At 48.3% G+C, this 22,521-nt stretch overlaps 1 protein-coding gene across 1 annotated transcript; it reads left to right on the top strand.

Annotated features, from left to right (window-relative positions):
• Nucleotides 1–296: 296 nt before the first annotated feature.
• On the top strand, nt 297–21,481 carry LOC140460030 (uncharacterized; the record flags this gene model as incomplete). Its single annotated transcript, XM_072554437.1, is given in 4 exon segments — nt 297–1,533; nt 5,348–5,512; nt 20,206–20,919; nt 20,922–21,481. Coding segments are annotated over 4 exon segments (2,337 nt in total), but the record flags the coding sequence as incomplete, so codon positions are not given.
• Nucleotides 21,482–22,521: the final 1,040 nt, after the last annotated feature.

The following is a 22,521-nucleotide window of genomic DNA, read 5'->3' as shown; positions in this document are numbered from 1 at the left end:
TTACAATGAAACCCTGGGCTTTGTGTGAACACGTGCCTTGGAGGACAATGAAGGGAAGGGATTTGTTGTAAAGTGCCCTCCCCTCCTCCAGCTCCCTCAGCACGAGGGGCAGCGCGTGGCCCTTTGTCCGGAACAGGCGCGGCTTCCTATTGGCTGGCTCCCGACAGCTCGGAACGCGGACTGGCCAATAGACAGCGCTGGAGGACCGGAAGCGCTCTGGTCCTCCAGCCAATCAGAGCACTCCTATTGTCTGAATGCGGAAGTTATTGTTGCTGCTGCTGTTGCTGCAATAACATTCCTCCAGGAGACACCATCAAGGGGTTCTGTGTGTGTGGGGCACTTCAGGCTCCAGTTCATCATCCAACCTGGAGGGACACAAGGACAACAGCACCGTGGAGAAGCCATGGCAGTGTGGGGACTGTGGGAAATGGTACAGGTTTCCATCTGAGCTGGAGATTCATCGACGAGGTCACACCGGGGAGAGGCCATTCACCTGCTTGGATTGTGGGAAGGGTTTCACTGACTGCTCTTCCCTACTGACACATCGGCGTGTTCACACCGGGGAGAGGCCGTTCACTTGCTCTGATTGTGGGAAGGGATTCACTCAGTCCTCTTCGTTGGTGGCGCACAAGCGGGTTCACACCGGGGAGAGGCCGTTCACCTGCTTCAAGTGTGAGAAGCGATTCAGTCGGTTATCCAGCCTCCTAAAGCACGAGCGAATTCACACCAGGCAATGGCCTTTCACCTGCTCCGAGTGCGGGAGGGGGTTCAGTGCTTCGTCCAGGCTGCTGGCGCACCAGCGGGTTCACACCGGGGAGAGGCCGTTCACCTGCTTAGTGTGCGGGAAGGGATTCACTCAGTCTTTCCACCTGCTGAAGCACCAGCGAGTTCACTCTGGCGAGAAGCCATTCACCTGCTTCACGTGTGGGAAGCGATTCGGTCAGTTATGCAGCCTTCAAAAACACGAGCGGGTTCACACCGGGCAATGGCCGTTCACCTGCGCGGAGTGCGGGAAGGGATGCAGTACGTTATCCAGGCTTTTGGCACACCAGCGGGTTCACACCGGGGAGAGGCCGTTCTCCTGCTCCGAGTGTGGAGAACGATTCAGCGATCCATCCAGCATGCGGAGACACCAACGGGTGCACACCCGGGAGAGGCCGTTCACCTGCTCGGAGTGCGGGAAGGGATTCGCTCACTCCTGTAGCCTCAGGAAACACCAGCAACTTCACACCGGGGAGAGGCAGTTCACCTGCATTGAGTGTGGGAAGGGATTCACTGAATCGACCAGACTGTTAATCCACCAGCGCATCCACACCAGGGAGAGACCATTCCCCTGCACTGTGTGTGGGAAAACATTCCGGGATTCATCTGCTGTGCTGAAACATCAGCGAATTCACACCGGGGAGAAACCATTCACCTGCTCTGTGTGTGGGAGGGGATTTATCCAGTCATGCAAGCTGCGGAGACACCAGAGAGTTCATCAGCCACAGTTGGATTCTGCTGTCCTTGCTGCTGAGGATCATATCCAGGACTGAATCATATTCTGTCTAACAGTGGGTGACATGGGAGGGTCAGAGGGCTTATTTCTGCTGCATTGACCACTGTCACCACCTTGCTCCCACTGAGGCTGTTTGATCCTAGGAGTGCACACCTCCCTGAAATAATCACGGAAGCTGATGAACAACACTTATTTCATCCTGGTTAAGAAGTAGAGTGTGTGTACCATTCTACACATTTAAGACATGACATCTCGGAGTAGTAGGAGGCCATTCAGCCCCCTCGAGCTTGCTCCACCGTTTAATATAATCATGGCTGATCTCATCTTGGCTTCAACTCCACTTGCCTGTCGACTCTCCGTAACCCTTCAGCCCATTACTAATTAAAAATCTGTCTATCTCCTCCTTAAATTTGCTCCATATCCTGTCATCTGCAGCGCTGTGGGGGGGAAGGAATTTTACAGATTATTGACCCATTAAGGCAAGTAATTTCTAGGGAGTGTTGCTGAACAAAGAGACCCTGCTGTGTAGGTTCGTAGCTTCTTGAAAGTGGAGTAACAGGTAGATCAGATAGTGAAGAAGGCGTTTGGTAAGCTTTCCTTTTGGTCAGTGCACTGAGTACAGGGGTTGGGAGGTCATGTTGCAGCTGTACAGGACATTGGTTAGGCCACTGTTGGAATATTGTGTGCAATTCTGGTCTCCTCCCTATATGTTGTGAAAATTGAAAGGGTTCAGAAAAGATTTACAAGGATATTGCCAGGGCTGGAGGACTTGAGCTACAGGGAGAGGCTGAATACATTAGGGCTGTTTTCCCAGAGCGTCGGAGGCTGAGGGGTGACCTTATAGAAGTTTATGAAATCATGAGGGGCACGGATAGGGTAAATAGGCAAAGTCTTTTCCCTGGGGTGGGGGAGTCCAGAACTAGAGGGGCATAGGTTTAGGGTGAGAGGGGAAAGATATAAAAGAGACTTAAGGGGCAACTTTTTCACGCAGAGGGTGGTACAAGTATGGAATGAGCTGCCAGAGGAAGTGATGGAGGCTGGTACAATTGCAACATTTAAAAGGCATTTGGATGGGTATATGAACAGGAAGGGTTTGGAGGGATATGGGTCGGGTGCTGGCAGGTGGAACTAGATTGGGTTGGGATATCTGGTCAGCATGGACATGTTGGACCAAAGGGTCTGTTTCCATGCTATACATCTCTGTTTGAAATCTGTCAGCCCTTAACCTATGACCTCTCACTCTAACTTACCCCACATGGGCAAATATCCTTCCAATGCTGAGTCAATAGAGCTCTAACTGCTAGCTGTCACCCTGACGTGAGGACAAGGTGGTGAGGTTCACTTCTTGTCTGTATCGAAAGTCCGTTCAGCCAAGAGTGTCACTCGTTAGTTTGCATTGTACCTAAAGTGGATTAAGTTAATAAATTTGCTTTGTATTGGAGCGGGCATTTCTTCGTGTTCATTTTGGTCAGACCTCAAGCATCCCGTTTGGTACTTTCACCCTAACAATGCGATTAGCCCCGTGCAAGCCTTTCCGGAGAGAGACATCCCACCCATTCCAGGGATCGGTGTGGTTGCGCTCCGTTCCCCCGGCTTTGTCCCCGACTTGGTTATCAAGCCCCCCGACAAGGGTGATGCTGTCTTTCCTATGAAGTTGAATTTAGCCATCTGTTTAAAATTATGCCCCAAGATAATACAACCCAATCGAATTTGAATTTTACTATTTTGACAACGTCAAACCAATGAGATGGTCTGATGTTTTCGGGTCAGTGAGCCAGGGAAAGAGCACCATCTGCCATTTGAACGACCGCCTGCAAACCCTTTTCTCTGAAAGGTACCTTTTTTCACATCAAACATTTTTGCAGCACCAGACCCAGGGAGATATACAGAGGAGGATCGACGCTGCTGTCTGGTTGTGAAAACTGATTGATTTTGCTGTAAATTTAATAGGGGCTTTATCGGTTCAGTATGTTGTTATTATTATAGAATGAGAGGTAGATAACAAATTTATAAGAGGGAGGAAGCTTAGAGTTGTAAATAGTTGTTGTTTAGTGGTCTCTTTTGGAATTAAAGAATAAATGTTATTTTTTTTCTCTTTAAATAGTGGAATTTGGGAGTTCTCTGTCACTCATACTTTAACAGATTATGAAACGAGGTGAGCTATTCTGGGCGTTTGGTTCAATTAGCAGCAGGGTTTACCGTCATGTCGTAACATCATCCAACAAGCTGCTGCTCCTCTGTCTCTGAATGAACATTGAGCTTCACCCCAGATTGTAACTTCCTTCCTCTGTCCAACATTAGTGAGTACAACACCCCCTTTTCTCATCCTGGAGTTTAAACTGTTGGTTTGCAGGAGCTGAAGGGAAAGGAAGTCAATCCAGGGGAAGGGGCAGACTGTGGAACAGGTTGGTTTACATCTCTGTCTCTCTCTCTCTTTAAATAGGCTTGACATCCTTTGCTCCCTCGGTTTGATGCATTTACTTGTCTGGCTCAAAGGATGGCCTCTTTCCTCGTGACCACAATTAAAGAGGGTGTCTTCCAGAATGGCCCACAGCTCGAGGATAGTAAGGCGATAGAGGACAGAGATAAGCTTATTGTTGTTCTGTGGCAGGTTTTCAATTGACCTTTCTTGTGCATTTGTATGACACCTAATTTCGATTGGTAATTCCTAATTCCCGTTACATAGACCGAATTGAGAATGCTCCAGTGAACTGACTGTGGAAAGAGCTTTAACCAGTTACATGGACTGCCAGTAACCTTTCTCCAGGAGACACCTGCACGTGTGTGCACGTCAGCCTTTAGTTCATCCTTCAAACTGGAGGAAAGCAAGGAGAGCGATGCTCTGGAGAAGCCGTGGCAGTGTGGGGACGGTGGGAAGGGATACCGATTTCCGTCTGAGGCTGGAGATCCATCGACGAGGTCACACCGGGGAAGAGGCCGTTCACCTGCACAGACTGTGGGAAGGGACTCACTCCCTCCTCCCACCTGCTGAGACACAAGCGGGTTCACACCGGCGAGAGGCCGTTCACTTGACCTGTTCGCCGAGGTGGGAATTTATGTTGCAGGCGTTTCGTCCCCTGTCTAGGTGACATCCTCAGTGCTTGGGATCCTCCTGTGAAGCGCTTCTGTGCCGTTTCCTCCGGCATTTATAGTGGTTTGTCTCTGCTGCTTCCGGTTGTCAGTTCGAGCTGTCCGCTGCAGTGGCCGGTATATTGGGTCCAGATCGATGTGTTTGTTAATTGAATCTGTGGATGAGTGCCATGCCTCTAGGAATTCCCTGGCTGTCCTCTGTTTGGCTTGTCCTATAATAGTAGAATCCATGAACGCCAACTAGCCACGAAACGACACCACCAGCTATCCTTAGTAGCCACACACGCAGATGACAAGCAACATGAGTTCAACTGGGACAACACTACAATTATAGGACAAGCCAAACAGAGAACAGCCAGGGAATTCCTAGAGGCATGGCACTCATCCACAGACTCTATCAACAAACACATCGACCTGAACCCAATATACCGACCACTGCAGCTGGAACTGACAACCGGAAGCGGCAGAGACAAACCACTATAAATGCCGGAGGAAACATCACAGAAGCGCTTCACAGGAGGCTCCCAAGCACTGAGGATGTCCCCTAGACAGGGGACGAAACGTCTGCAACACAAATTCCCAGCTCGGCGAACAGGACCACAACAACGAGCACCCGAGCTACAAATTTTCTCACAAACTTTTGAGGGGATTCAGGTAAAAACAATGACTGCAGATGCTGGAAACCAGATTCTGGATTAGTGGTGCTGGGAGAGCACACGAAGCTCCTCGGATGCTGCCCGAACTGCTGTGCTCTTCCAGCACCACTAATCCAGAATCCGAAGGGGTTCACTCTGTCGTATTCGCTGGTGGTGCACCAGCGGGCTCACTCCGGGGAGAGGCCGGACATCGGCTCGGTGTGCGGGAAGGGAATCTATCCAGGCTTCTCAGCTGCGGGTACACCAGCGGCGGATGGATTCTGCTGCCGTGAGTCACATCCAGGACTGAACCGCGTTAATTCAGACAGTGGGGGGAACTGGGAGGGTCGGAGGGCGTTTTCTTTTTCCCTGTTGGACCCACCCCACTTTGATTCCAGTGGGGCAAATAATATTTGATCCTGGGACCGCCCACGGCCACTGAAACGTTTCGTAGAAGCTCGTGAAGTATGTGTACTCTGAGTGGCAAACGGAGATTGTCTGCCACTGCTGGTATATCTAAAGCCAACATGTTTCGCACCAGATCTGGCCGTGAAGGGATGATTTGCATTAGATTGTTTCTGAAGGTGAGCTGGTCACTTCACTGCATTGTGTCTTGAGTGGCCTGTGACTGTGAGGGAGTGGCTGGGGGTGGTCTTCTGGGCATTGCTGACTGTAATGTAAAGATTTTGTATAAAGGAAGGACTGTTTTCTTTGTTCAGAGAGAGTTTTTTTTGCCATGATCTCGTAAGCCCTGCAAGATACGTGTTAAAGGTTCCTCCAGCGAGAGAGAGAGAGAGAGACACCCGTGGACACGGCTCGCAATCATGGCGCAGAGTGTTCAGGGGTTCTCTGAAGCTTGTATTGTACTGTGCTTAATACATTTGGTTGCTTGTTCACAGACATTGGTGTGTTGCAGTTGCGTCAAATGTATAAGGAGCTCCGGAAAAAGAACCTAACAAAGTGGGAGGGTCAGAAGGCTTTTATAATCCCGTGGGACCGATGCTCTCTCAGCCTGGGAGTGCACATTTCCTCTGAAAGGATCCATAGAGGCTGATGAACAACACTTATTTTAACCTGGGAACAGAGTTTGCCTCCCGCTGCAGGGAGATCTAAATTTGACCCAGTGAGACCATGACATCGGGGAGCAGGAGTACACCATTCAGCCCATCGAGCCCGCTCCACTATTTTAATACCATCGAGGCCGATCGCATCTCGGCTTCAACTCCCCTTTCCTGCCTCCTCTCCATATCCCTTCAACCCGGTACTGATTAAACATCTGTCTATCTCCTCCTTAAATGTACTCCATGTCCTGTCATCCACGGCACTCTGGGAAAGAGTGAATTTAACAGATTAATGACCCTTTTGAGGGAAGTAACTTCTCATCTCAGTTTAAACTATGACCTCTCCTTCTGGAGTGTCCCACAAGTGGAGATAAATGCTTTCTACATCACTTTATCACCTGATACACCTCTGTTAGGTCTCGCCATTCTAAATTCCAGGGAGTATAACCCAAAACTGCTCAGTCTCTCTTCAAAAGACAAACCCCTCAACTCTGGAATCAATCTAATAATGCTTCTCTGGACAGCCTCCAATGTGGTTATGTCCCTCCTCCAGTTCGGGGACCAACACTGTGTGCAGTACTCCAGATGCAGTCTCAGTAACACTCAAAGATAGAAGACAGAGGGTGGTGGTGGAGGGTTGTTTTTCAGACTGGAGGCCTGTGACCTGTGACCAAGGATCGGTGCTGGGTCCTCTACTTTTTGTCATTTACATAAATGATTTGGATGTGAGCATAAGAGGTACAGTTAGTAAGTTTGCAGATGACCCCAAAATTGGAGGTGTAGTGGACAGCGAAGAGGGTTACCTCAGATTACAACAGGATCTGGACCAGATGGGCCAATGGGCTGAGAAGTGGCAGATGGAGTTTAATTCAGATAAATGTGTGGTGCTGCATTTTGGGAAAGCGAATCTTAGCAGGACTTATACACTTAATGGTAAGGTCCTAGGGACTGTTGCTGAACAAAGAGACCTTGGAGTGCAGGTTCGTAGCTCCTTGAAAGTGGAGTCGTGGGTAGATAGGATAGTGAAGAAGGTGTTTGGTATGCTTTCCTTTATTGGTCAGAGTATTGAGTTGGGAGGTCATGTTGTGGCTGTACAGAACATTGGTTAGGCCACTGTTGGAATATTGCGTGCAATTCTGGTCTCCTTCCTATTGGAAAGATATTGTGAAACTTGAAAGGGTTGAGAAAAGATTTACAAGGATGTTGCCAGGGTTTGAGGATCTGAGCTACAGGGAGAGGCTGAACAGGCTGGGGCTGTTTTCCCTGGAGCATCGGAGGCTGAGGGGTGACCTTATAGAGGTTTACAAAATCATGAGGGACATGGATAGGATAAATAGACAAGGTCTTTTCCCTGGGGTTGGGGAGTCCAGAACTAGAGGGTATAGATTTAGGGTGAGAGGGGAAAGATATAAAAGAGACCTAAGGGGCAACTTTTTCACACAGAGGATATGGAATGAGCTGCCAGAGGAAGTGGTGGAGGCTGGTACAATTGCACCATTTAAGAGGCATTTGGATGGGTATATGAATAGGAAGGGGTTGGAGGGATATGGGCCGGGTGCTGGCAGGTGGGACTAGATTGGGTTGAGATATCTGGTTGGTATGGACGGGTTGGACTGAAGGGTCTGTTTCCGTGCTGTACATCTCTATGAACTTGTATGTCTGCAACAACACTTCCCTAGTTTTATATTTTATTCGTTTAGCAATAAATGCCAAAATTCCCTTTGCCTTTTTTATTACCCACTGCACACTAATCTTCTGAACAGAATTGAATGAATTGAATTTATTGTCCCATGTACCAGGACACAGTGAAATGCTTTGTCTTGTGAGCAATACAGGCAGATCACAGAGTTAAGTCACATTGATTAGTAAATAATAGGTAAACAGCAGCAAAAAACACAGGTTCAGGTGAACGTTAAGAGTTTGTGAGTCCAGTAGAAACTGTATTGAAACTGGCTGGTGCGTTTGTTAAGGCTTCTGTACCTTCACTGCCCTCTGGACCTGCCCATCACTTCCCCCCCACTGACCTATCACCTTCTACCTCACCTGGGTGTACACACACAAAAAACCCAACTCCCTCCTGTTTACCTCTCATCCCCTGGCCCACAAGCTCATTCCTGCTCCTCGGATGCTGCCTGACCTGCTGTGCTTTTCCAGCACCACTCGAATCTAGACTCTAATCTCCAGCATCTGCAGTCCTCACTTTTTTGCTTATATTTAACGGGTGGTCACCCAGTGCTCTAGCTCTTATGGTACCCAGTTAGAGTAATTTTGCCAATTGTCTGTTGCTTGTTTTTATTCGCCTGTATAATGACTTGTCAACTTTGACACGTATAATCAGCTTGCAACTATTGAACAACAGGTATGTGAGGACTGCAGAGGCTGGAGATTGATTGCCTGTTTTGAAGATATCAAGAACAGAATTTTTAAAAAACCTGATATCTCCAAACCAGATCATTACAGGCCAACTGGACATGGCAATAAGCAGTTGATGGAGAGTGGGAAAAAGACACGAGTACGGACTGCTTTGTAAGAAGCTGGACGTGGCCTGGGAACGGGTTGTTTTGCAGTGACGCGTGGACTTGTTGCTGACCACCAAGCGCAGAGGGTGGCTTGGGAAAAGTGCTCGAGGTAATTCGGCACGTAATAGCAAATCCAGTATACTATTCACTTTGGGGACTTTGCCCAGATATTGGACTTCACCATTGGACTGAGCTTTGATTGGCAGCCGTTGCTGAGGGGTACCCAGTGAGAACAAAAGGACAAGACATTCACTTGTTTGAATATATCCAAGTAGTTGAAACTAATAACTTTGCTTAAATTTATCTAAAGTGGCGAAAGGAAATAATTAGTTCCAATATGCAAGTAATTTATGTTAACAAATTTGTATTATATTGAAGCGCACATTTGTCTTGTATTCATTTTGATCTTAAAGAACAGTTAAGGCGTTTCAGCCTTATGTTACAACCCGCTACAATCTTATTAAATGAAGATATGAATGCGAGGGGCTGCATTTAGGAAAAACAAATCTTAGCAGGACTTATACACTTAATGGTAAGGTCCTGGGGAGTGTGGCTGAACAAAGAGACCTTGGAGTGCAGGTTCATAGCTCCTTGAAAGTGGAGGCGTAGGTAGATAGGATAGTGAAGGAGGTGTTTGGTATGCTCTCCTTTCTTGGTCAGAGTATTGAGTACAGGAGTTGGGAGGTCATGTTGCGGCTGTACAGGATATTGGTTAGGCCACAGTTGGAATATTGCGTGCAATTCTGGTCTCCTTCCTATCAGAAAGATGTTGTGAAACTTGAAAAGGTTCAGAAAAGATTTACAAGGATGTTGTCAGGGTTGGAGGGTTTGAGCTATAGGGAGAAGTTGCATAGGCTGGGGCTGTTTTCCCTGGAGTGTCGGAGGCTGAAGGGTGACCTTATAGAGGTTTATAAAATCATGAGGGGCATAGATAGGATAAATCTACAAGGTCTTTTCCCTGGCGTCGGGGTGTCCAGAACTAGAGGGCATAGGTTTAGGGTGAGGGTAAAACTTTTATAAGGGATCTACGGGGTAACTTGCAGAGGGTGGTGCGTGTATGGAATGAGCTGCCAGAGGGAGTGTTGGAGGCTAATAAAATGACAGCATTTAAAAGGCATCTGGATGGATGTGTGAACAGGAGGGGTTTAGAGGGATGGCAAGGTGAGTTGAGATTAATTTCGGATATCTGGTCAGCATGGACGAGTTGCACTGAAGGATCTGTTTCCATGCCATTATAACTCTATGATTCCAAATAACGAGGGGCTGAATAGCCACATTCCTCTCTGAATTTGTAGGCGAATCAAAGGATACATTTTCACCTTTTTAGGAAAAAACACCAAATCTTTTGACTGTAACAATGAACTAATTTCAACAGAAATAATGCATTGATGAAAATAGAATCTGAACAGGCAGGATTGATTGATTGCACTTGAAATAGTTCATGAAATGCAAACAGTTTCCACTAAAGGACCAGCATCTCTTCACTGCCGCTCCTCCCACAGCGGACTTGGCACTAATTCCAGCTCTCTACTCTTATTCCCAGTGAGGAGGAGGGTGTTTGGCTGAGAGGTGTCGGACACAGGAGGAAGTTTCAGGGAGTGTGAAGCTAAAATTAAACCCTGTGTTTTGCTTGATCTCAAACTGAGTCACTTGAGGAAAATAACCCCCGACAATGGGCAGGCGCGCTCCCTCTCGACCGTCTCACTGCACGGTGTGATATGCAGAGAATGGCCAATAGGAAGGCTTGGAGGACCGGAAGGAGCCCGGTCCTCCCGCCAATCAGAGCCCCCCTATTGTCTGAATGCGGAAGTGGGACTGTGCGCTCCTGAAGGTGCTGTTCCTCCTCTCTGTCTCTCTCTGAATGAAGATTTGAGCTTCACCCCAGACAGCAATTTCCTTCCTCTGTCCAAACATTGGTGAGTACAACACATTCCACCCCCCCCCCCCCCCCCAATGGGATGTTAAATTGTTGACTTGCAGGAACTGAAAGGAAAGGAAGTGAACCTTCAGGGAGGGGGCATACTCTGGAAAGTGTGGTCCATCTCTCTCTCTCTCTAAATGGATGACCTCTTACATAATGTTCGTAATCCATGGGGTGATTTCCTCAAGGGGTGGCTGGTGCTGAAATATTTTGCCACCCAGATGCGCTTTTGCCTGCGGGGACTTAACAGACTTTACGTCCAATATAATTCTGAGTCTGAACTGAAGGGGACTAGAAAAGCGTTGAGTTTAATAACGTGGAAGAGACAGGGGTGGACGGAGGGGCAAGTGGAACAGATGGCGAGGTTGACCAGAGTAAAACGCAAAAAGGGAGTGTTAATAGTGGTAGATGAAGAGACTTAGATGATGAAGTGTTCAGAATGGAAAAAGGTTTGTTTTACAGAGTGGAGAAAGTGAGGACTGCAGATGCTGGAGATCAGAGTCAAGATCAGAGTGGTGCTGGAAAAGCACAGCAGGTCAGGCAGCATCCGAGGAGCAGGAAAATCGACGTTTCGGGCAAAAGCTTCAGGAATGGATGATGAAGAGCTTTTACCCGAAACGTCGATTTTCCTGCTCCTCGGATGCTGCCTGGCCTGTTGTGCTTTTGCATCACCACTCTAATCTTGTTTTACAGAACGCAAAGCCATATAGACAAGATGTGTGCGTCTGCCCGTGCGCTCATTGTGAAAACGGGGTTTGACTTACTTACCTGGAGACAGGAAGCATGGTTAATAAGTTTGTGGATGACACTAAAATTGTTGGTACAGTGGACAGTGCAGAAGGTTATGTAAGAGTAGTTGTAGTTATCTGAGAAGGCAAAGAGGGGATATGAGATAGCCTTGGCAGATAAGAACAACAAAGAACAAAGAAAATTTACAGCCCAGGAACAGGCCCTTCGGCCCTCCAAGCCTGAGGCGATCCAAATGTACTGTCTAAACCTGTCAGTCAATTCCTAAGCATCTGTATCCCTCTGCTCCCCACCTATTTATGTCTCTGTCCAGACGCACCTATAAATGAATCTACCGTGCCTGCCTCTACCACCTCTGCTGGCAACATGTTCTAAACGCCCACCACCCTCAGTGTGAAGTAAGGTTAACAGTAATCCAAAGAGATTCCACAAATACATTGATAGAAAGGGAGCAACTAGAGAGAGATAGAGTAGGACCCCTTAAAGATTGGCGAGGTCATCTTTATGTTGAACCCCAAGAGAAGGGAGAGTTGTTAATTGAATATTTTGTGTCAGTTTTTACTGTTGAGAAAGAAATGTAGGCTAAAGAACTCAGAAATAAATACTGATGTTTTGAAAACAGTTCACATTACAGATGAGGAAGTACTGGAGGTCTTAGAAAACATCAAGGTAGATAAATCTTTATGACCTGATCATGCGTATCCCATGACATTGTGGGAAGTTAGGGAGGAAATTACAGGGCCCCTTGAAGAAATATTTGTATCATCTAAAGACTTAGGGATCGTCAACATGGTTTTGTGCGTGGGAAATCATGTCTCACAAACTTGATTGAGATTTTTGAAGAAGTAACAAAGAGGATTGATGAGGGCAGAGCGGTGGATGTGATCTATATGGACTTCAGTAAGGCGTTCGACAAGGTTCCTCATGGGAGACTGGTTAGCAAGGTTAGATCTCAAGGAATACAGGGAGAACTATCCATTTGGATACAGAACTGGCTCAAAGGTAGAAGACAGAGGGTGGTGGTGGAGGGTTGTTTTTCAGATTGGAGGCCTGTGACCAGTGGAGTGCCACAAGGATCGGTGCTGGGTCCTCTACTTTTCATCATTTATATAAATGATTTGGATGTGAGCATAAGAGGTACAGTTAGTAAGTTTGCAGATGACACCAAAATTGGAGGTGTAGTCGACAGCGAAGAGGGTTACCTCAGACTACAACAGGATCTGGACCAGATGGGCCAATGGGCTGAGAAGTGGCAGATGGAGTTTAATTCAGATAAATGTAAGGTGCTGCATTTTGGGAAAGCAAATCTTAGCAGGACTTATACACTTAAGGGTAAGGTCCTAGGGAGTGTTGCTGAATAAAGAGATCTTGGAGTGCAGGTTCATAGCTCCTTGAAAGTGGAGTCGCAGGTAGATAGGATAGTGAAGGAGGTGTTTGGTATGCTTTCCTTTATTGGTCAGAGTATTGAGTACAGGAGTTGGGAGGTCATGTTGCGACTATACAGGACATTGGTTACGCCACTGTTGGAATATTGCGTGCAATTCTGGTCTCCCTCCTACTGGAAAGATGTTATGAAACTTGAAAGGGTTCAGAAATGATTTATAAGGATGTTGCCAGGGTTGGAGGATTTGAGCTATAGGGAGAGGCTGAACAGGCTGGGGCTGTTTTCCTTGAAGCTTCGGAGGCTGAGGGGTGACCTTATATAGAGGTTTACAAAATTATGAGGGGCATGGATAGGATAAATAGTCTACAACTAGAGGGCATAAGTTTAGGGTGAGAGGGGAAATATAAAAAAGAAACCTAAGGGGCAACCTTTTCACGCAAAGGGTGGTACATATGGCCAGAGGAGGAAGTGGTGGAGGCTGGTACAATTGCAACATTTAAGAGGCATTTGGATGGGTATATGAATAGGAAGGGTTTGGAGGGATATGGGCCGGGTGTTGGCAGGTGGGACTAGATTGGGTTGGGATATCTGGGTCGGCACGGACGGGTTGGACCGAAGGACCTGTTTCCATGCTGAACATCTCTATGACCTGGGTGCAGTACAGGATGACTGGAGGGTGGCTCCTGTTGTGTCATTGTTGAAGAAAGGCTGTAAGGAGAAGCCTGGAAAGTGTAGACCTGTGAGTCTGACATCGGTGGTCGATAAGTTGTTGGAGGTGATTCCGGAAGATAGGATCTAAATGCATTTGGAGAGGCAAGGATCGATCAAGGATAGTCATGAATTTTTGTGAGGAAATAAAGTACTTTTTAAAATAAAGTTAACAAGAAGATTGACGAGGGCAGAGCAGTAGGCATTGTCTATATGGTAAAACCTTTGACGGTTCAAAATGGTAGACGAATTAGTAAAGTTAGGTCATATGGGATTCAGGGTGAGCTAGCCAACTGGGTTCAAAATTGGCTTCATGGTAGGACACAGAGGGTGACTGGAGGCCTGTGACCAGTGGTGTTCCACAAGGACTAGGAAGTGGGTCCACTTCTGGTGCGGCATGGTGGCTGAGTGGTTAGCGCTGCTGCCTCACAGCACCAGGGACCCGGGTTCGATTCCAGCCTCGGACGACTGACTGTGTGGAGTTTGCACATTCCCCCCCCCCCCCCCCGTGTCTGCGTGGGTTTCCTCCGGGTGCTCTGGTTTCCTCCCACAGTCCAAAGATGTGCGGGTCGGTTCAATTGGCCATACTAAATTTCCCATAGTGTTTGGTGCATTAGCCAGTGTTAAATATAGGGTAGGGGAAATGGGTCTGGGTGGGTTGCTGTTCGGAGGGTTGGTGTGGACTTGTTGGACCAAAGGGCCTGTTTCCGTACTTTAGGGGATCTAACCTAATCTAATCTTTTGTTTATCATTTATATAAATGACTAGGATGAGAGTATATGAGACATGTTTAGTGAATTTGCAGATGATGCTAAAATTGGTGATTGTAGTAGACAGTGAAGAGGTTTATCTGCGACCTTAATGAATTGGGTCAATGGGCTGAGCAGTGGCGGATCGAGTTTAATTTGGATCAATGTTGGGTATTGTATTTTGGAAAAACTAACAAAGGCAGGACCTATACGATTAATAATAGGGCCCTGGGTGGTGTTGTAGAACAGAGAGACCTCTGGGATCAGGTACATAATTCTTTTTGAAATTTGTGTCACAGGGCGGTTAAGAAGGTGTTTAGCACGCTTACCTTCATTGCTCAGTCTTTTGAGTACAGGAGTTGAGATGTGATGTTGAGGTCGCCTAGGACATTGATGAAGCCTGTTAGGGAGCACTGTGAGATCCAGCTCTGGTCGCCTTGTTACAAGAAGGATATTATTAAACTGGAAAGAGTTCAGAAAAGATTAACCAGGATGTTGCCGGGAATGGAGGGTTTGAGATGTAAAAATAGACCAGAAAGGCTGGGACCACACAAGCACGGGAGACGAGGGGTGATGACCTTGTAGAGGTTTATAAAATCATGAGGGGCAGCGATAAGGTGAAGAGCAGGTATCTCTTCGGCTAGGATGGAGGATTTCAAGACTAGGGGGCGTATTTTTAAGGTGAGAGGAGAGAAATCTGAAAAGGATATAGAGTCATGGAGGTGTACAGCATGGAAACAGACCCTTCAGTCCAACCTGTCCGTGCCGACCAGATACCCCAACCCAATTTAGTCCCACCTGCCAGCACCCGGCCCATATCCCTCCAAACCCCTGTTTCCATATCCCCATCCAAATGCCTCTTAAACGTTGCAGCCTCCACCACATCCTCTGGCAGCTCATTCCATACACGCACCACCCTCTGCATGAAAAAGTTGCCCCTTAGGTCCCTTTTATATCTTTCCCCTCTCACCCTAAACCTACGCCCCTCTAGTTCTGGACTCCCCCACCCCAGGGAAAAGACTTTGCCTATTTACCCTATCCATGCCCCTCATGATTTTATAAACCTCGATAAGGTCACCCCTCAGCCTCTGATGCTCCAGGGAAAACAGCCCCAGCCTGTTCAGCCTCTCCCTGTAGCTCAAATCCTCCAACCCTGGCAACATCCTTGTAAATCTTTTCTGAACCCTTCCAAGTTTTACAACGTCTTTCTGATAGGGGGGAGACCAGAACTGCACACAATAGCCCAATAGTGGCCTAACCAATGTCTTGGACCTTTTTTTTTTATATACAGAGAGTGATTTGTGTGTGGAATCAACTGCCAGGGAAAATGGTGGGTGCAGTTACAGGTACAATGTTTGAAAGACATTTGGATAAGTTCATGAATAGGAAAGATTTGGAGGGGCATGGACCAGGTGCTGGCAAGTGGGACTAGTTCAGTTTGGGTAGATGGTTGGCATGGACTGGTTGGACCGAAGGATTTGTTTCCATGCTGTGTTATTCTACGACTACGCCCCGAAGTTCTGAAGAAGATAGATGAGATTGTAGAGGCATTGGCGGTGGTCTTTCAGGATTCAATGAAGTCAGGAGGGTCCCAGAGGACTGAAAAGTGACTTGTGTAACACCCCTGTTTAAGAATGGAGGGAGGGAGGGAGGCAGAAGACAGGAAACTATAGGACCATATCCTTGTTCACTAGTAAGATTTCAGAGTCCATTATTAGGGATGAGATTGCAAAGGACGTGGTAAAATGGGGCTGGGTCAGCATGGTTTTGTCAAGAGGAGGTCATGTCTGATATATCTTTTTTTTTGACAAAGTAATGAGCAAGTTAGATAATGGACAGCCAGTGGACATGATCTATTTGGATTTCCAGAAAGCCTTTGACAAGGTGCCACACAATAGACTGCGAAATAAGACAAGAGCCCAAGGTGTTGGGGGCAAGGTTCTAGCATGGATAGAGGATTGGCTGACTGGTAGATGGCAGAGTATAGAGATAAAGGGGTCTTTTTCAGGATAGCAACCGGTGGCTAGTGGAGTTCCGCAGGGGTCAGTGTTGGGACCACAACTAATCACTCTATGCATCAATGACAGCCTTGTTGCCAAGTTTGCAGATGACACAAAGATAGCTGGGGGGACGGGTAAAGTTGAGGAAGTGGGGAGGCTGCAGAAGGACTTGGGCAGGCTGGGAGAGAGGAAGGAAGTGGCTGTCTGAATACAGAGTGCAAAATGTGAGGTTACAATGTTTTGGTCAGGGGAAAAAGAGGGGTGGACTATTCCCTAAACTAGGAAAGGCTTTGGAAATCTGAAGCACAAAGGGACTTGGGAGTCTTCGTTCAGGTTTCGCTTAAAGTCAACATGCAGGTTCAGTTGGCAGTCAGGAAGGCAAATGCAGCGTTAGCCTTCATTACAATAGGGTGAAAATACAAGAGCAGAGATGTACGGCTGAGGCCGTATGTGGCCCTAGTCAGGCCGCATTTAGAATATTGCGAGCAGCTTCAGACCCTGTATCTAAGGAACGATGCCCTGGCGTTGGAGGGGGTCAATAGGTGGTTTAAAAGAACAATCCGGGCTTTTCTTTGGGGAGTCGAGGACTCTGGGTGTGTGCTTGGAATTTAGGTGGACGGGCGGGTTCCTGATTGAATTCTGAGAAACCTAGGTACAGCGGATGTGGAGAAGATGTTTCCACTAGTAGCAGAGACTAGGAGGCAGGGGTATGACCTCAGAGTAAAGGACCCTTTGGATCTGAGACGAGGGGGGAATTTCGTCGGCCAGAAGGTGGTGAATCTGTGGAACTCGTTGCCACAGAGGGCTTTGGGAGCCAAGTCATTGCGTGTATTTAAGACTGGGATAGACAGGTTCTTGATTAGTGAGGGGATCAAGGGTCACAGGGAGAAGGAAGGACCATGGCGTTGAGAAACACATCAGCCATGAACAAACAGTGGAGCAGACTTAATGGGTCGAATGGGTTAATGGCAGGCGTTTGTTGGTATGCTTTCCTTTATCGGTCAGAGTATTGAGTACAGGAGTCGGGAGGTCAGGTTGCGGCTGTACAGGGCATTGGTTAGGGCCACTGTTGGAATATTGCGTGCAATTCTGGTCTCCTTCCTATCGGACAGATGTTGTGAAACTTGAAAGGGTTCAGAAAAGATTTACAAGGATGTTGCTGGGGTTGGAGGGTTTGAGCTACAGGGAGAGGTTGAACAGGCTGGGGCTATTTTCCCTGGAGCGTCGGAGGCTGAGGGGTGACCTTATAGAGGTTTACAAAATTATGAGGGGCGTGGATAGGGTAAATAGACAAAGTCTTTTCCCTGGGGTCGGGGGAGTCCAGAACTAGAGGGGAATAGGTTTAGGGTGAAAGGGGAAAGATATAAAAGAGACTTAAGGGGCAACGTTTTCATGCAGAGGGTGGTACGTGTCTGTTATGAGCTGCCAGAGGATGTGGTGGAGGCTGGTAAAATTGCAACATTTAAAAGGCATTTGGATGGGTATATGAATAGGAAGGGTTTGAAGGGATATGGGCCGGGCGCTGGCAGGTGGGACTAGATTGGGTTGGGATATCTGGCTGGCATGGACGGGTTGGACCGAAGGATATGTTTCCATGCTGTACATCTCTATGACTCTGTGAATGGCTTAATTCTGCTCCCATATCTTACCTTGCATAATATCTGACTAGCATTAAGCCAGCAAGTTACAGAAATCAGATTGGATAATGTGCACGGGCTCAGAAGCTAAGCTAGCGTGATATCTTATCATACAGAGAACTATCAGAGTGACTTACAAAGGCTGTTACAGTTTGTAAAGCAATTGTGAATGATAAAATAAATGTCTTTGGCTGTTTGTGATAATATAAGGGATGTGTAACCTATCCAAAGAATTAGCTCCAATGTGGGAAGAGAAGAAAGTCATCACTAGCGATGACATAACCGGTAGCATCTCTTGCTTCAAGTAAGTCTAGGGCAAGATGGCGTACGTGACCTTTACACTGTACCCTCGGGTCACAAGCTGCAATACAATGATGGTGTACTGACATTCTGACTGTAACAGGCAACATTTCGTGGGACAGTGTCATAAAATCTTGTCACTTCACTTAATACCACTACATGTCATAGTTCGTGGACTAAAGCGGTTCAAGATGGCAGCTCACCACCAACTACTCAAGGGCAATAAAGGTTGGACTCAGCCAACATTGCTCACACCCCACAAGTGAATAAAGAAACAAACTCTCCCTGCTCCGAAAACAATGTGGTTTTACCCAGCTTTAATTTAAAAAAAAAGCACCTTCTTTTTCCAATTTGCAAAACTGCCCTGATATATATCGCAGGAGGAGAAAGTGAGGACTGCAGATGCTGGAGATCAGAGTTGAGAATGTGGTGCTGGAAAAGCGCAGCAGGTCAGGCAGCATCCGAGGAGCAGGAGAATCGACGTTTCGGGCATTTGATGAAGGGCTTATGCCTGAAACATCGATGCTGCTCGGATGCTGCCTGACCTGCTGTGCTTTTCCTGCAACCACATTCTCGACTCTGTTATATCAGCTATACGACAGCACCCAACATCCATTCCCAGTTACAGTAAAGAGATCCTTTTGCACTTCTGAAATCAAAACTAAAATCTAGGTCGAATCTGGAGAAATTGCCCCTCCACAGCTTCAGGCACAACTTGAGCAGATTCACCCCAGGGTCTTCCTGTGAAGTCTGTTCACACGAGCGCTCTGAAAACTGAAAGCTTCAGCGTTCTCGGCTTTTAACGACCAACGGATGTCAAAGTAAAAGCTCCCGGTTCGGAAGCCTCACAGGCTAAACCTTTCTGTCGCGGTCATTGTGCAGAGTGAGAATGGAGGGAGAAATGTGTGGGGTGGAGATTTACAGCCTTTGGAAACGTGGAAACAAAGCCTGTTCCACGGTAAACCAGAAGACACACGAGCTGAAATAGGCCATTCAGCCTGTTGAATCTGCCCCACTGTTCAATGAGATCTGATCGTCCTCGACTCCCAATCTCCTGCCTTTTCCCCCCATTATCCTTGATTCCTTTACCGATTCAAACTCTCTCTCCACCTCAGCCTTGAATATACTCAATCACCCGGCCTCGACACCCTCCTGCAGTAAAGTATTCCACAGATTCACTCACCCACCCCACCTCGGAGAGAGAAGAAACTCCTCCCCAGCCCTGTCTTCAATGGGTGACCCCCTTCGCTCTGAGATGACATCCTGTCCCCCTCTCATCTTAGATCTCCCACACAAGTTGGGGGAACAACCTCTCCACATCTTCCCCCCCCCCCAACCCCCGTAAAGTCCTTCCCAAGAATCCTGTCTGTTTGAATTAGGTCGCCTCTCATTCTTCTAAACCACGATGAGTACAGGCCCGACCTACTCAACCTGTCCTCATGAGGCAGTCCCTCCAGCCCTCGGACTAGCCGAATGAACCTTCTCCGGACTGCCTTGGATAAGGGGCCTGAAATCGTTTACCCTAATCCAGCTGTGGGTCTGACTAGGGTCCTGTACAGTTTTAGCAAAAGCTCCCGACATTTATACCACAAACTAAAATTGTATTTTCTGAATGACTTTCCCGTGCCGATGTCGCTGACATTTGTAATCTTCTTTTCCAGTACGTTGGACGGGGAGGATTCAAAATCTCAAATCAAGCATCACGCCAAAGCCTCGATTCACTGGGACCTAAATATCAACATTTTAATCTTGTTCTGTCTGCTTCAGAAGCTTTCAAACACCGGTGTGACTGGGAGTGTACTCAGACACACACACACACCCCTGGGTGAGTGTGTGTTCCATTGAACTGACTGTGGAGATGGCTTTAACTGGTTAGACAGACTGGGGATGTCTCTCGCTGTTCGTGGTGTGGAGATACCGCCTGTGTGGTTGTCTGTGAATTAGGCTTCATCTGATCCTCGGACCCGGGGGGAAGAGACGAGGATATCCGCACCATGGAGAAACGGTGGAAATGCGGGGACTGCGGGAAAGGATTTTGTTCCCCGTCTGCCCTCGAGACCCATCGGCGCATTCACACCGGCGAGCGGCCGTTCACCTGCTCCGTGTGTGGCAAGGGCTTCGCTCACTCGTCTGCCCTGCTGACCCACCAGCGGGTCCACACCAGGGAGAAGCCGTACACCTGCCGGGACTGTGGGAAGGGATTCACTGATTCCTCCGCCCTGCTGACGCACCAGCGCATTCACACCGGCGAGCGGCCGTTCACCTGCTCCGTGTGCGGCAAGGGCTTCAGCCAGTCCTCCAACCTGCAGATGCACCGGCGGGTCCACACCAGGGAGAGGCCGTTCGTCTGCTCCGAGTGCGGCAAGGGGTTCACCCACTCGTCCGCCCTGCTGACCCACCAGCGGGTCCACACCGGGGAGAGGCCCTTCAGCTGCCCGGTGTGCGGGAAGGGCTTCAGCGACTCGTCGGCGCTGCTGACCCACAGGCGGGTCCACACCGGGGAGAGGCCGTTCACCTGCTCGGTGTGCGGCAAGGGCTTCACCCAGTCGTCCAACCTGCTGACCCACCGGCGGGTCCACACCGGGGAGAGGCAGTTCACCTGCTCGGTGTGCGGGAAGGGGTTCGGTGACTCGTCCAACCTGCTGAGACACCAGCGTGTCCACACCGGGGAGAGGCCGTTCACCTGCTCCGAGTGCGGGAAGCGTTTCACCCACTCGTCCAGCCTGCGCACGCACCAGCGAGTGCACACCAGGGAGAAGCCGTTCAACTGCCTCGAGTGTGGGAGGGGGTTCACTCAGATATCCAACCTACTGAGGCACCAACGTCTCCACAAGTGAACCTGCACTCGGTTCTGCAGGAGTTACACCCAGGACCTGGACTGTGTTCATCCTGACAGTGGGTCATAGAGATGTACAGCACGGAAACAGACCCTTCGGTCCAACTCATGCATGCTGATCAGATACCCGAACCCAATCTAGTCCCGTTTGCGAGCAGATGGCCTATATCCCTCTAAACCCTTCCTATTCATGTCCCCGTCCAGATGCTCTTTAAATGCTGTCATTGTACCAGCCTCCACCACTTCCTCTGGCAGCTCATTCCATACCCGTACCACCCTCTGTGTGAAACAGTTGCCCCTTGGGTGTCTCAGATCTTTTCCCCTCTCACCCTAAACCCATGTCCTCTAGTTCTGGACTCCCCTACCCCAGGAAAAAGACCTTGTCTATTTACCCTGTCCATGCCCCTCATAATTTTATAAACCTCTATAAGGTCCCCCCTCAGCCTCCGATGCTCCAGGGAAAACAGCCCCAGCCTGTTCAGCCTCTCCCTGTAGCTCAAACCCTCCAATCCTTGTAAATCTTTTCTGAACCCTTTCAAGTTTCACAATCGGTCTCTGTCAGTGTTTACGCTCCTCCCGCCCCTCTTCATCTTACCGCCACCCCCCCCCTCCCCACAACTGCATGTCCTTCTATTCCCTTTCTCCCTCATGACTGTATCTGGCTTCGCCTGAAATGTATCCCCACAGTTCCCCCCCAACCACCCGATGTGGGAGCGAGTCCCACTTTCTCACAGTTGGCTGGGTAAAGATGGTTCTCATGAACTCCTTGTTACGTACAAACTAACAGGTGAAAAAAAAAAGATACTAGGTGCGAGGTGCTGCATTTTGGGAAAGCAAATCAGAGCAGGGCTTATACACTTAATGGTTCGGTCCTGTGGAATGTTGCTGAACAAGGAGATCTTGGGGTGCAGGTTCATAGCTCTTTGAAAGTGGAGTCACAGGTAGATAGGACAGTGAAGAAAGCATTTGGTATGCTTTCCTTTATTGGTCAGAGTATTGAGTACAGGAGTTGGGAGGTCAGGTTGCGGCTGTACAGGACATTGGTTAGGCCACTGTTGGAATATTGCATGCAATTCTGCTCTACTTCCTATTGGAAAGATGTTGTGAAACGTGAAAGGGTTCAGAAAAGATTTACAAGGATGTTGCCAGGGTTGGAGGGTTTGAGCTGAACAGGCTGGGGCTGTTTTCCCTGGAGCGTCGGAGGCTGAGGGGTGACCTTATAGAGGTTTACAAAATCATGAGGGGCATGGATAGGGTAAATAAACAAGGTATTCTCCTTGGGGTCAGGGAGTCCAGAACTAGAGGGGCATAGGTTTGGGGTGAGAGGGGGAAAATATAAAAGGGAACTAAGGGGCAATTTTTTCACACAGAGGGTGGTGCATGTATGGAATGTGCTGCCAGAGGAAGTGGTGGAGGCTGGTACAATTGCAACATTT

This window comes from Chiloscyllium punctatum, chromosome 36 (assembly GCF_047496795.1).
Source record: "Chiloscyllium punctatum isolate Juve2018m chromosome 36, sChiPun1.3, whole genome shotgun sequence".
Lineage (NCBI taxonomy): Eukaryota > Metazoa > Chordata > Chondrichthyes > Orectolobiformes > Hemiscylliidae > Chiloscyllium > Chiloscyllium punctatum.
Note: the sequence above shows the minus strand (reverse complement) of the source record. Positions and strands in the feature narration are given on the sequence as shown.